General features: G+C 40.5%; 1 protein-coding gene across 1 annotated transcript in view; it reads right to left on the reverse strand.

Annotated features, from left to right (window-relative positions):
• EBF2 (EBF transcription factor 2) overlaps positions 1–15,514 on the reverse strand; it is a 238,920-nt gene that overhangs the window by 222,239 nt on the left and 1,167 nt on the right. Inside the window, exon 2 of the mRNA XM_014606430.3 lies at positions 5,869–6,009. Within this exon, the coding sequence (XP_014461916.2) occupies positions 5,869–6,009 (141 nt within the window). The remainder of the gene's footprint in view (positions 1–5,868; positions 6,010–15,514) is intronic.

Below are 15,514 nucleotides of genomic sequence, written 5' to 3' on the forward strand. Positions count from 1 at the left end.
CCAGAACTGGACGCAGTACTCCAGCTGCAGTCTCACCAATGATGAGTAGAGCAGGAGAATCACTTCTTTGCAATGATTTTGCTGGAGATGCATCAATTGATGCATGCCAGCATATTGTTGGCCCTGCTGGCTATAGCATCACACTGTTGGCTCATGTTCATACTGTGGTCAATTATTATCCCCAGGTCTGTGGTGGCAAGTGCTGGGGGATCTTCAGTTTTGCTGCCTGATGAGAGGCAGCAGTTGCACAAGCATCCATGTCATGAGTTTTGCCTGTGATAGCTAAGGGTGCAGGGCCCCAGAACCCCCCTGCACCTATATTTTTAACAGCTGGCAGGCTTTGTGGCTGCAGGAGAGGCTAGCTGGCCTGCAGCTTTCACCCTGCTGCGCCTTAACACACACAGTGTCACCCATGTCACAAGTTTTGCTTGTCCGCAGCTTGAGGTATAGTTTCCCCCAAACCCCTGCACCTATCTCCTTGAAACTTGGCAGGATTCACGGCCTCACCAGGGGCTACCATCCCTGCAGTTTTGGCCCTGCTGTGGCTTAACCCATACACATGACATGAGTTTTTGCTTTCAAGATTTTGGGGTGCAGATTCCCTGAATCCCCTGCACCTATCTTCTTGAGACTTGGCATGTTTCATGCCATCAGAAGGGGCTACCATTTTTGCAAGTTGCATCCAAATCAGGCCAGAAATGACAAAGTTATGGGCTGTTTCAACCTTCCCCATTATAGCCTATGGGCGAAATGTTGAAACAGCGCCAAAATGGCAAAACGTTTCAACTTGCCTCGTTTTGTTTTGAGGCTGTTTCAACCATATTCGTTCCATTTTGATTTTGCAGTTTCAACCTCGAAATGGGTTGAAACGGCGTTGAAACAAAACTGGTGGCGAAATTTTGCATGGCCCTAATACCTATAGGCTGGGGAACTCCCTTATCATCAGCACAGAGGCAGAAAGATATCTTGGAGTCATTATTAATTCCAAGATGAACATGGGCCACCAATGTGAGGACATGGTCAGGAAGGCTGACCGCACCTTGTCATGCATCCACAGATGCATCACGAGCAGGTCCAGGGAGGTGATCCCTCCCCCTCTATGTGACATTGGTCAGGCTGCAGTTGGAGTACTGCATCCAGTTCTGGGCGCCACACTTCAGGAGGGATGAGGACAGCATTGAGAGGGTCTGGAGGAGGGCATGGTCAGGGGGCAGCAGGGCAGGCCCTATGAAGAGAAGCTACGGGACCTGAGCCTGTTCAGCCTCCACAGGAGAAGGCTGAGAGGAGATCTGGTGGCCGTCTATAAACTTAGCAGGGGGGACCAGCAGGGAATGGGAGAGTCCCTGTTCCCCCGAGCACTACCAGGAGTAACTAGGAATAACGGCCACAAGTTGATTGAGAGTAGGTTCAGGCTAGACCAGGCTAGATCAGGAGGCATTACTTCACAGTCAGGGCAGCTAGGATCTGGAACCAACTTACAAGGGAAGTGGTGCTCACTCCTACCTTGGGGATCTTCAAAAGGGGGCGAGATAATCACCTAGCCAGGGTCATTTGATTCCAGCATTCATTCCTGCCCATGGCAGGGGGTCAGACTTGATGATCTGTTTAGGTCCCTTCTGACCCTATCAACTATGAAACTGTGAAATCAAATATAAATCAGTACTCCTGGGTTTGTTCCATCCCTACCTGGTTCTAGACACTAACGTCCACTCTACTTGAACTCTGGAATATAAGCCATGAATCTGAACTTCCCGTCCTGCCCGCTTTAATTAGTACAGGAAGAAACCATCTCAAGTTTCAGGCCATTTTTAAAACCTTATTTTTACCCATTTTCCTATTCTAGTTCTATTGAATGTTTGGGAGGAGAATACTTCTAGCCTAACCCATTAATAACAAAAGTACACAGCCTGTTGGTGTCACATTGATTTAAAGAGCAGTGCTTGGTGAGCTCAGCTAAATCGAGAGATGATGAAGATGGATTGATTTTTGTTTTCTTAAAACAAATTTAAAAATCGATGAACTCCTAATTAATTGTGCTTTATATTCCACAGATTGAGATCAATTAACTCTTTAATTATGTTATGAATTAACACAGTTGCTAGGTTTCTCCCTGACACTTCTCCCCATTAAACGCTGCAACCACATGGCTGAAGTCAAGACACTTGTCTTTGTTATAGCAAGAGTACCACTCATGCAAGTGCCCACAATACAAAATTAGCACAGCAAATGTCCATTCTGTTTGGAACCATTCAGCTTCATGTTCTAGTACTTGGCACATTAATAGAAATACTACCCTTTTCCATGCAGATGAGAAATAAAACCAGGGTCTTGACTCCTAAGGTACCAGAGCTTTTATTACCCTCTTCTTTAAGTGTTTCTAAGGGATTTAACACCTTTGTAAGTGTTTCAATTTATTGTAGCAAATTGAAGCAAATATTCAAGTGTACTAATTCAGTGTCCCAGCCAAATTCCACTGTGGGACATTAGCTTCTACCCTACATTTCCCCAGCAATTCTACCTGCTTGTGTCCTTAAAGCCTGACTAAGCAAGTCCTCTATGCACATAGCTCTAAATGAATTCTATGTAATTTTGCATTATATTTTTATAATTAGTACTGGTATTATGGGAGCATTAAGTGGTGCCAACTAAAATCACATCATCTTATGTCAAGAGCTGTGTTTCCAGATGTGAAATGAAGTCCCTGCCCTGAACAGCATATCACCTAAACAAACCAGCCAGCAAAAAGAAGTAGCATTATCCCCAGTTTTACAAGTAGGGAAACAAGAGATTAGGTGGCTTGTCTGAATATAAAGTGAGGAATCAGTGCTAGATCTCCCAAGTCCCTGCTGAGGACCTTTAATCAAAAGATCACTCTTGGTTTTTAAGTATTACAACATCAGCTCATTCTTGATTCAGCTGTCTTGTATCATTGTTGAGCACTATTAAATATCTGGTGAATTCTACTCCAGAAGCAGTTGCATTTCAATGGTAGGAAAAACAATTCTTACTTGCGCATGGAGTTCATAAAGCTCTTAGGTACCATCAATATAAAGGGAAGTAGATAAACAATACGTGATAAATAACTATGGATAATTAGAAAAGATAGTGTCAGTCAAGTTCAGTTAGCATTTTCTGAAACACAAAAATATTATCAGAGATTGTTGATTAGACACAAACACAGAAGACTTGTTTTAGATTATGTTTGTTTTGCTGGTATGTGTCAGCATAGAATAACAACACCCAATGGTCCAGATGGCTGTAAAGGCCTTTAGCAGTCTTAGAAATACCATATGTCATGAAAGCAAAGCTCTGATGTTTTATTTTTATTGTAATCAGAAGTCTAAACTGGGACGGATTGCTTTGTATGTAGATATTGATATAAGCTATTCCACAGCCAAAAATATTTTCCTAAATGCAGGGAGTAGCACTTAATAAATCTCCAGCTGATTTAAACAAATTTAGGACCATCAGACTGAGCTCTTTGAATGCAATATCCCATTTCACTATGAAACCTTTTTCATCCTTCTTCCTTGAAATCCTGTCACACCAGTTTAGCAAGGCGGTAGTGATGTGCCCAGAATGAGTATATCTATGAGGACTGTTAAAGGGATGGCCCTTTCCTATTAAATAAAATGGCCTCAAGGTTCACAATAAAGGAAATGTCCTGATTCCCATGTGGACTCATTTTATTATTAGCACAGAATTGTCTATGCATTATTCCACTCCATGCAGCAAGGCAACAAATGCAAATTTAATATTAGTAGCCTCACATGACTCAGGGGACACCGTGCAGCATCAGTCTAGCAGCATCAATTGAAAATGTCCTGCATAAGTCAGTCCTGCTGACCAGCTGCCTCAACATTTACTCTGATGCTGGTACAACATGACAAGGCAAAGTCTGAAGCAGTGGTCACAACAAGCAATAGCAGTTTATTTAAAGCTGCTATGGAAAATGCCTCTGAACTTTCCAGCCTGAGAGCTGCATGATGCTGATGACCATTCTAATTTCTTGCTGCAGATCCAAAGTCCTATCATCTCATAGTATTTGTTACTGTGCCATAAAAGGATCGTATGTATGGAAAAAGTTAAGAAAAGAATTACCTTTTAAATGTAAAATTCAGCATAACACACAGGGGGGGGATGGAACACTTAGCAAAATACTGAAGCAAAATTAGCACACAGAAAAATGCCAGTCAGAAAAATCAAAGAATTCAGAAGCAAAAAAAGCTCTCTCTGAACAAGGAAGTGGAGAGATGGGCAGGCAGAAAGGACCGTGAGGGAATAGTGGAGACTCTTGTATCTCTTCCTGGCTTCACAACTGATTCATAAAGTGACTATGAGCAGGTCAAAAAGAGACAGATTTCAAGTGCTCAGCATCTTTGAAGGGGCCCAGATTTTCCAAAATGCTCTGCTTTAATTCTGGCAAACAATAATAACCAGACTTTTCAAAACACTCAGTACCTAGCAGCTCAATCAACTTCAATAGATACTACCATGTACTCAACAATTCTGAAAAAACAGTAAGGTTAGTTTCTATCTGGGCTCGTGGGTAGAGCAATAATTGTGTAGGATTCAGGAGACTGGATTTTAAGAAAGAAAAAAGAAAACACGTAAGGTTTTTCAATACAGAACAAAATTAAATTTTAGAAAATTTGTGGGAAGAAAACCAATCAACCATGCTTCAAATGGTATCTAGTTTCCTGTCCTAATGGCTGGGCCTTGATGATAGCCAAGCTCATGTGCCCAACACAAGTTAGACAAAACTGGAGCTTAAATCTAGTCTCTCATATGACCATATGAGTGTCCTAAACTACCAGTGGTTATTCTGGGGTCTGTCTGATTTCTTTCCTCTGGCCATAAATTCTACTGTGAACCTCAAAAACCCTCCCAGAAGTTTATTTCAATCAATTTACCCCATGAAAAAAATGCATGAAATGTTTTGAGACAAATTATCATTTTTAAGTGGAAAAAATTTTGTTGAAAAGTTCTCAATCAGTTTTACCATGTATTTTATTATGACTATTATCATGGGAAAAGATTTTCTAGAAAATTACAATACTTCATTTGCTCTTCTACTCTGGATCATATTTTCAGGTGTTATGGATGATATGGCCTTTCTTGCACTGTGATTAGGCTATAATTAGATTTGTTTCTAGTGGCAATATAGTCAATAACAATGCTTTTGTATAAGTTTACTCACTTAACCATTGTGTCCAGTGTATTGATATGAGCTGGTTGGAAATCTGCCAAGGAAACAAAGTTTTCTCAGAAAATAACAGTTTGTTGGACCTGAAATGTTTTGTCAGAAATTTTTCTGACAAAACATTTCAGATTTAATGAAGTCTTTCTGAGTCCAAGGTAGGATCCTGAAAGAACCCTGCTTGGGAGCAGGCTGCCTCAGAGCCAGATGTGAAGGGTATACAGGGTCTCTGACCCAGGGCCACCCACTTGCTTATTTTGCTCAGAATCATCTTCCCCAAGAAACTCCATGCCACTGCTCAGTGAAACTGACAGTTCTGGAAATGTCACTAATGTGCAAAATGACAAGAACAGTTACTTCACTGAGCAACTGCAGGTTCTGGGGAGTTTCTAGTCTGCAGCAAATTTTGAAAATGTCTGGTTTAGCCTTGAGACAAACTTTTCGGAAAAAAATGAATTTTCCTAGGAACCAGTAAGCTCTAGTAAAAATTACTCAGATATTGGTAACACAACTTCTATGGTTCTGCTTTTCTCTAGTTACTCATAAAACACAAGAAGAGTACCTCTTTGCATCTGCCTTGCTGTAGTCAGCTGGTTATAAAGTATTGGTAAAGATATTTTAAACAGATCTCTATAAAATGTGCAATATTTCATGCATACAGGACTTACTCTAACTTTATGGCTCCAGGCTCCAAAGCTGTTCGGTACTGGATTTGCACAAACAAGGGTACCAGCGATAGCAAAATATCAAGGCCAGACTTAGGCAATGGAACACTGAAGGGTGGATAGCTTTGCTTGTACCTCACTGACCTGAAAAAAAAATGAACAGAAAATAACTAAGCCTCAAACATGTACCTTTATACAGTAAGCTAGTGTCAGGATATGAGGATTACATTTGAAACCACCACCTCTTGAATGAGGGAGGTGGTATCCTTCCACGAAATTAAGATATCTTCTTTTCCAGGACCTCTCCCACACCACAAATGGTGTGGTAAATTATGGTAGCTTCAGCTCTCCATTTTTAAACACTTTCCTGCCTCTTTTTAACCAGAAAAAGTGAAATTTGAGGTATATCACTCCCATGTACATATCCCAGTTTCAGTGCTGGAAACAACTAAATTGCTGATGACTTGATCCAAAGCCTACTGAAGGCAACAAATGTCTTCCCATTGACTTGAGTAGAGTTTTGATCAGGCCCTGGAACAGACTCAAATTCCAGGAGGGATTACTGAGCTTTTCTTCCTTCTGTGGTAGATAAACTAAGTTCCACGCATAAAAACTGCATCATCTGGGTGAGTTCTTGCAACCTGAGGCTCTGCTTTCTGCGTCTTTCTAAGGGTAGCACATCAAAATGATATTCAGACTGTAAAGTTACAAGTAAGCCTTCAACTTGTCACATACATTTCTTCACAGAAAATACTGGCAAAAGATAATTTTTGGTCAGTGGGCAGGATTTGTTTTTTTGGTTTGTTTTTTTTACTGAATGGATTCAGTTTATCATTCCTGCAATCATGAATAAAACAGCACAATTATCTCTATCTTTATCAGCATTAATTCATGTACTATAGGGTTTTTTTTTCCCTTTGAACTGCAGTGTGTTTTCTCCAATTCACTAAGAAGCATGCATACTGCTCTTTGGTTAACACACTGTACACAAGTGACAAGTGCCATACAAATATTAAAAATCCTGTGCTTTGCCTTAGGCCAAGATTTTCCCTCTCTGTGATGCAGCATAATGTGTCATTCACCAGTCTACAGCTACCTTTACTCAAGGCAGGCGAACATTTCAGGGATGATGCCTGAATTCATGGCTTGATCCAACTTGCATCAAAATCAACAGCAATCTTTCTACTGACAACTCATTTTGAGTGTTCTCAGAATCCAACAAGGTAAGAGGCAAGACACCCTCATAGATGGTTATTAACGTTTATAGCATTCGTCCCAAATTGTAACATTTTCCATTTAAATCATGCAGGTCACCATTCACATTTAAATGGATGCTGCAACTGAAGCACTTAATATCAAAGGATTAATTTCTGGTCTCATTTGCACCTAATCAATACTTGTCTCAAAGTCCACCCTGACCTCCCACTGGACTCTGAAATCAATGTTTGACCCTACACTGTTAGGGGTAAGTTTAATTTTAGATTATAAACAATGGGTTCCCAATACCGAAAGGTCATATTATTAACATCTAAACTCTGAGGCTTGACCTTGGAAAGGGCTTGGATCGTATATCTACAGCAGGGTTGAGCAAAATATGGCCTGTAGGCCACACCTGGCCCACGAGGCCATTCTATCTGGCCTGCAGGACCCCTAAAAAAATTAGAAAATTAATATTTATCTGCTCTTAGTTCCTGTCATTTTTGACAGGAACCAAGGGCAATAGGACCCAGGGAAAGCCCAATGGGCTCCCACAACAGCACCAGGGACCACATGGCTGCCCCGGTGCCAGAACAGCAGGTAAGGGAGAAGGGCAGGGGAGGACCCCAGGCAGGGAAGGAGCCCAGGGAAAAGCTGAGCGGGGGGGAAACAGCCCCGCGCCTGCCCCGTGCACGCCGCCCTGCGCAGAAGCCGCTCACAGCCCTCCTGTGCCTGCTCTGGACAGTCCTGCGTGGGCTGCGAGCAGCTGCAGCAGGGAGCGCCAGCCATGGGGCAGGTGAGGGGCCACTTTTCCCCGGGCTCCTTCCCAGTATGGAGGAAAGTGGCCCCTCCCCCGCCCTGTGGCCGGTGCTCCCTGCTGCAGTCACTCGCAGCCCACGTGGGGCTGTCCGGAGCAAGCACAAGGAGCCCCACGCAGGCTGCGAGCGGCTGCAGTGCGGGGAGTCGGGCACGGAGTGGGCGAGGGGCCACTCCCCCCGCGCTCAGCACCAGCTTGTAACCTGGCCCCATGCCGGCTCCAGGCTCGCCCGTCGGGGCTGCGCCGCGGCAGCAGCTGGGTCCCTCCTGCTTGCTGTGCTGGACAGTGTTTGCCACTGCCGCCTGTGGGCTGCCGAGCGCGCGAGCAGGGGAACACAAGAAAGAGGGTTTCAATAGAGAATAAAATGGGCGTATATAGAAATTAAAAGGTCAATTCCACTTCTCCCCTGTGGTCACAATATTGGGTGCTCTTATACCTAGACAGATTAGGTCCAAGTTTATGCCACAATGTCAGACATCTGGATCAATGCAGTTTGCAAAAGTATTGGGGCTAATTTAGGAGGAGGTAATCACTTGCAAGAACAATTACATTTTGTACATTGTGCTTAATGTACTCTTTTGTAAATCTTATCACACTACCTTCATCAGATGCAGGATTTAAGTAATAAAACCTGACAACTTTATGTGATGCCTTAGAGGTAGGAAATGTTAAACTCTCCTCCATTTCTTCCTGTCTGGCCTGTCTTTGTGCTAGATTTGGCACAGGGAAGTGTTTTGGGTGGTTTAAGAAGTTAGATACCCAAGTATGGGCATATGGGACATTTATTGTTTCCCCTTCCCTCTATCTGTGTACCTCCAGGAGGGTCTCTCACAAAGTAAATTTTGGTTGGGAAAAAAAACTGGTTTTGGAGACAGCTACAGGATGATTTCTCAGTCTACATGCAGACAGCAAAAAGATGAAGTTCTACATGGAGAAACTACAGAGGCAAGTGTGGAGCTACAAGCACTAAATTAAACACAAAGAATATACAGGCATTCTACAGAATGGCAGGAAGAAGGTCAAGAATCAAAACAAGTCAAGGCTGAGCTTTGCTTAGGATTTTTAAACAATGTCTAGCATGAGCCAATTAAGTATCACTGCTAGCTTGCACTGCCCTTTAAATATTTCTCAGGAGGTATCTATATAGCCTTTCTAAACTGCTGTTTTTAAGGGTGCAGACAGAAAGTCTCTGCCCCTCCTGCTGCTGAACTTTGAATGTATTGTAGCTCTGGGACCTCTGAAGGAAGTGACACATTTTCCTCCTGGAAGGAAGCAGTTGGCTGCCTGCAGCAGCAGTCTCCAGGTTTATTGGCAGACTTAGTTCCAGTTGCTTTTATCAGTTTCTTGTAAAAGGCTTTTGGTTAGCCAAGCTGTGAATAGTTCTGCCTACTGCATAAGAGCTTAATTCAGAGATCTGAGTGCTGATCACAGGAATTTACACAGGAGTGGGGCCCTGCTATGACTGCCCCTGTATACTGTTATCTGGAAGACTAGGGGCTCTTTTTTATTCTAATAACAAAGTAGAAGGAAATTAACCTTGTGATTACCTCGTTTGCTTTTATATGACAGTAAAAACCTGTATGGGTTTGGGATTGGGATATACAAGAATTATGACACCTCTACTCCCAATTAAAAGAACAATTAAAGAGAAGAATCATGTGTGGGAGTTTTTTCCCCTGATCTGTTTAGTTAGCTTTAAATTCATTGTAAACCAGTAGTCCTGATTTGAGAGGAAAATGGGACTTGGAGGAAATAATTAAAAAAAGCAAGCTCTGTGTCTTTAAAAATAGACCCTTGGCTGAATTTAGGGTAGCATCTCAAGATAGGGATTGTAAAACAGGATCCAGTCAACTGAGGTCTCTTATTTTGGGTGCCTTTCTTAAGCCATATAAAGCCTGATTTTTTTTTCAAAGGTACAAAGCAATGGGGATGGTTAAAAGAAAGAAAATTTAAAATTTGAAAAAATAGACTTTAATGTTAAAAATTTCAATTACATTTTTTCAACTTTTGTTTACAAAACTAAAAATGATAGAGTAGGTTAAAGAACCTAAAAAGACTGATGAAAAAAACTAGAACTTTTCAAGGTTTTTTTCTATTGTTATAAATAACTATATTTGATTGTACAACAAATGAACAATCCAAATGCAAAATATTTTGACCAGTATTCCTTAGCATTCCTTTCCCCCAAAGAACAATTTGAACTATGGCTACTCACTACCTTGGAAACACAAACCCTCAGCATCAGGCATGTAAAAACAGAACGAAATTCACATGCACATCTTAAGCTCCAGACTCTCCCCATCTCTGCTAATGATCATTGCTATTCCACCCTAACTCCGCTGAAGAACCAAAATAGGTGGAAAAAAAATGAGTCTATTTTATCATTTGTCACATGAATAGTCTGACATCCACACAAAGTGCGTATAAAGAAAAACCTGTGAGAATTGTAATGCTGTGTACCCACTTTTCATGGTGTAAATGACACTGCAAGGTTTACATTTTAGCATTAGTAATTTGACCCCAGCTCTTTCCTCCACATTAAAAATTTTAAAGAGCAGGACAAGTTAATGGAACTGGAAAAGTCATCTTCATGGGTCAGAAGAACACATGCACTTTTAGCTGTGACATTAATTTCAAGCTCAACAATACTAAGTACTGTTCACCAAGCATATTACAAGCGTTAACTAAAAAAAACACCTCTCTGAGATGCATATTATCATCTCCAGTGTATTTCAGATGGGAAAATGGAAACATGAAGGATTTCCCCAAGGTCTCAGAGGGAATCAACAAAACAGAACAAGAGTTAGAACTAAGGATTTCCTGTCCAGTATGCAAACACACCTCTCTCCTGTTTACAGTACTGACTTATTCCCTACTAGAAAAACCATGTGAATGGAACAATCCACTTTGAAATTTTGGCCTCCTTTCCTTCCCTTCACAGTTCATTACCTTCAGACCCTCTCAGTCCCCAAACCAGAAACATCATTTGTTGTTCCAAGATAAAGGGAATTAAACAAAAATGCCTCAAAACAGTTTGAACTGCAACAATTCCTATCTGTTGAATTAACTAATACTTGGGAAACATTCTATCAAGCGCAATTCATTAGCAATAGAAAAATGAAACCAAAAGCAAAACAGAACATAAATCAAATGATAATAACCTGACAAACGAAGAATGATCGCACCAGTAAGGTACATACATACTAAAAACACACATATGCATTTTTTAAAATATGCTAGAATAAGTGTTGCCACTCCAAAGTCCTTAAAGTCAGACTCCCAAAAAGCATGAAACTGTCTTAAATATCATGAAAGTTTATAAAATAATACTTGCGCAGTTCTTTTTTCTTTTTGCCTTCTAGTTTCAGAACCTATAGATGGTATATTTCAAGCATTTTTCCTCTAAACAACAACAAAACTTAACAAGGAAATTGAAATTCTCATGTATTCCCATGACTCCAGGAAAAACACCAAATATCATGGGAGTTGGCAATACTGGGCTGATGGATATATTAAAGAACTAGGTGCCAGGAAACATGACTTATAGCAATGTCCCCATATTCCAAAGTATGTTTAAAAAAAAAAAAAGGAACATTTCTTTCCAACAAGATCAGGCTACCAGGCTGACATAATTTAACAATCACTCTCCAAACAATGATGTTTTATGCCTTTTTGGGTCAAATTCCCCTTCATTCATGTTCATTTTATCTTGAAATGACGTTTTGAATTTTAGGCAGACAAGGTTCTTTGGGTAAATGTGATATCTTTTATTAGGCCAACTAAATAGGTGGAAAAATTGTTCTTTGCAATCTTTGGGGCTCAAACACCTGCCTGAAGAAGGGTGTTTGAGCCCAAAAGCTTGTAAAAAACAAATTTTCCAACTATTTAGTTGGTCTAATAAAAGTTACCACATTTAACCGAAGAACCTTGTCTGCCTATGTCCTTAGACCAACATAGCTACAACCAAAAATCCCATTTTAAATATTGGCATTTTGGGGGAAAAATAATGGTAAAAAGAATATACTTGTGACTTCCTCTCACCCACCCACAACAGCTGCCTTCTGTTTGTGTGCAATCCCTTTCTTTGTCTATTTCAGGAGCTAAGGGTTTGATCTAAGGGCTACTGTGAATCATCTAAATTAATTTAAAGCTAGAACTCCTGCTAAAATTCAGGTGAATAGAAAAAAAAAAGCATCAAACTGGAGACACTGGGCAAGTTCTGTTTTCAATGGTGGCATTGTGCATTTTAAAACAAATCAGCTCTATTATGCAACCTACTTCATTTAAATTGTTTGTGTGTGAAATTATTTCCAAATCCAGGCAGCTTTTGCATGAACAGAACTATAAACTCTGAGCAGCTGTAAACTAAGAAAGTACCCATAGATGTCCAGTATGAAAATCCATTGAGGTTTTCTCTTCTAACAGTGCAGGCATTTAATCCAATGAGCTTTATAATTTTTAAATGACACACAAACTGCTTGTATATCTAAATCAGTCTGCTGTCATTTCAGGGGTATGTTCAATGGTGAATGGCTTAAAGCCACTCAGTACCATTAGATCTTATTTTGTTGGGGAAATAGATTTCTAGAAGGAACCACTGACTGTTACAAAGTGACCTGCAAGGTATGTGTCATTTTTCTCCACTTTTACTGATGATGTTAGCTAAAAAGCTAAGCTGTCCAGTGACTGCAAAGGGAAAGGTCAAATTCCATACAGACGCTGAATTTTGCTTCCTTAGTTCCATGTACTCACTTGCTAGCTATTTTAATTTTACTTCTATACCTTTCCAAAGAGACAACACTAAATAAAAAGAAAAATGTTTTTAATAATCAGACTGCTAGGATGGCTCCTGGTAGTTCCAGCAGTTGTGGGTAAGGATACAATTCTGACACTTGCACATGCACAATTACTTAGCTTTGATTTCACTGGGACTACTTCTATGTATAAGCATGTGCATTAGTGATTGGGGGCTGAAGACTATTGGAAGCATGCTAGTTTTTACCTTTACTTGAACAGTTAAGGCTAAATTCCCTTGGCCACTGGGACTAGGGGTTTTCAGGGCTTGACAGATCAGTTAATTTGAGAGGAGTGAAACTGGATTGACTGTGAAGGAAAACCCATATGGCCAATGTATCAGTTTGTGCCAATTACCATGCCACTTAGCTTAAATACAACTAAGGGCCTTGGCTGTGCTGGCCATATTTATGTAATCCTTGACTTCAAGTAGTGCTGCAAGAATATGGCTCACCTATTCAATGCCCCCTTAAGTTGTAAAATATTCTACCTGCAAAACATGATGGAAGCTTCATTCATTCAAACTGGAAACTAGTTTACTTGAGAACATACTGTAGGGAACTATATGCACTGATAGATAGAAGAGCCTAAGGTCACTTGTAGGCTATTACAAACTTCTTTATTCTGTGATAATAGCATCTTTGTTTCTAGGATTGTTGTAATTCATTATACTCTTGTCTATGGGTCACATTACTAAGAAACTACAGCACATACAGAACTTTATTCTTGGAGGTTTTTTAGAGAGAGGTTTGATCGTCTCAATTTTAATATATTTCAATTAGTTATTCAACAAGATTAATTTAGATTGTTTTACTTAAATTACAATTGTGATGATTTATCTACTGTGTACGTATATACTACTGGCCATTAACGAGGACTACTTGGCTATGCATCTTAGTTTCATTATTGTTACCGGCTAGCAGAGATTTTGCTTTTCTTTAAGTACATGAGGCCTGGCTATGGAGCTGAGGTGTCTGGATTGTAAATTTGCAGCTGCTATATGAAATTCTCTGTGCCACAATGGGCAGCGTAAAGGACTTAGATAGTAAGTTATCTGGGTAAAGTGCATCTTCTGGTCTTTGTATAGCACTTAGCAAAATTGGCCCCAAGTTTAAAATCAAAGCTCATAGTTGCTTAAAAGTTATGTCTGTCAACTGTACTAAATTAAACTGTAATTAGTAGTTATGTCCCTGAACTTTCACCTAGTTTAATTTATATGTAAATAGTAAACTTGTATTATTTTTTCATAAAGTTTACATGATAATTTTTACCGATTAATTTAGTAAATATGTCTAACAAAGCTCTGTGCTGTGAAAAGCTCCTTGGAACTTGTTGCATAAATGTAATATTTATAATTACTAATAATAGTTCTAATTTCATAGGTAGTGAACATATGATTCCCCTGTTTAAATTAGTGAAGCATATGCATGTAGTTAAGAAATTTTGTGAAACTGTAGTAATTTTGCACTAATAATTTACACTAGCATATGACTGCCAAATCACCAAATGCATACAAGCAAAGACTACATCACAAAGGTGTTCCACCAGGTAATAAGGCTGTGATTTAATGTTAATTATTTATATGACTTCATTATGTTCTGTAGCCAAGTTGTTTATAATACTAAAACGTATTTTTTAATCTCACAATGTTTAAGTGAAGAGTCATATCTTTTCTAGAGGAACTTTGCTAGTTACAACAAGTTGTAATAGTTTCTTTAATCCACGATATAAAGCTCTAATTGCATTTTTTTTTTTTTAATTGCAGGATTTTTTAATCCACAGGAACTCCATGCCAAGGGCTGAATTAATTTCTGAAGCCCAAATTAATGGATTAATTCAGCCCTATTTGCAAAGGAGGCTCACTAAGTGTTGGCAAGATGTCTTCCTCCGAGCTGTGCAGAATGTTGTCAAGTCATTCTGAAAGAATAGGGATTTACCAGATTTCATTACAAATTTTAAATCTGGTCCAGGCTGGAACAGCCCTTTGTAGAGACCTACCACATAGAGGTGGAGCAGATCATAATGTCCCCCGAGCTCTGGGAAATGTGGAACTATATTTTTATGGCTGTCCCTCAACTCCCCAGGCATCCAACAAGCTGTGATCCTGTTGGCCTATGAATATCCTTAAGCTTTGGCTAAATTTGTCTCTGGACTTCTGATTTGCTCTGATGCCTACAAATAACACGTGGCAGGGGAGATAACATGATGATGGTTTCAGCCCATGTGGTTTTACTCACTTGGCCGGGGATATTACAAGTATATTACAAATAAAGTAAGTACTTACTTACTTACTTACTTACCCTTTTTCTCCACCTTGTGGGTACAGACAGAAGTGCAGCTCCCAGATGTAACTGAGAAGGCTTTGCAGGAAGCCTTCTGAGTTACAACTGATGTCCTGGAACAAACTGAAGTTCACTGTTGGCTCCAGGGGGAGGGGAATCTAGCTGCTGGCTGCCAACCTGCCCCTGGTTTCCCCTAGCAGTGGCCCAGCCTGTTTGTTTCAGGATGGGAGAGGGGAAAGGGAGCAGAGGGAGCTCATTCTAGGGGTTCCCCAGCCTTTTCTGGAGGGTGGGGTGGGTGTACTGGAGCCCCCCAACCTCGGAGGGCTCTAATACACCTGCCCACACTCCAGCAGGGGCTGAAATACCCCCAGACTGAATTTCCTCTGCTCCCTTTCCCCCCCCCTCCCGCCCCGAAAACAGCTACAGGCTGGCAGGCAGTACAGACAGAAGTTATAAAAGACTCTGTTTCCAAATGTCTTGATCTGACTGACCCTGCATACAATGAGGGGTCAGATTTTCACGTGATTGGCCATTTTTGAAGCTGTCTGCAGCCATGTAC

Source organism: Alligator mississippiensis, chromosome 7 (assembly GCF_030867095.1).
Source record: "Alligator mississippiensis isolate rAllMis1 chromosome 7, rAllMis1, whole genome shotgun sequence".
NCBI classification, from domain to species: domain Eukaryota; kingdom Metazoa; phylum Chordata; order Crocodylia; family Alligatoridae; genus Alligator; species Alligator mississippiensis.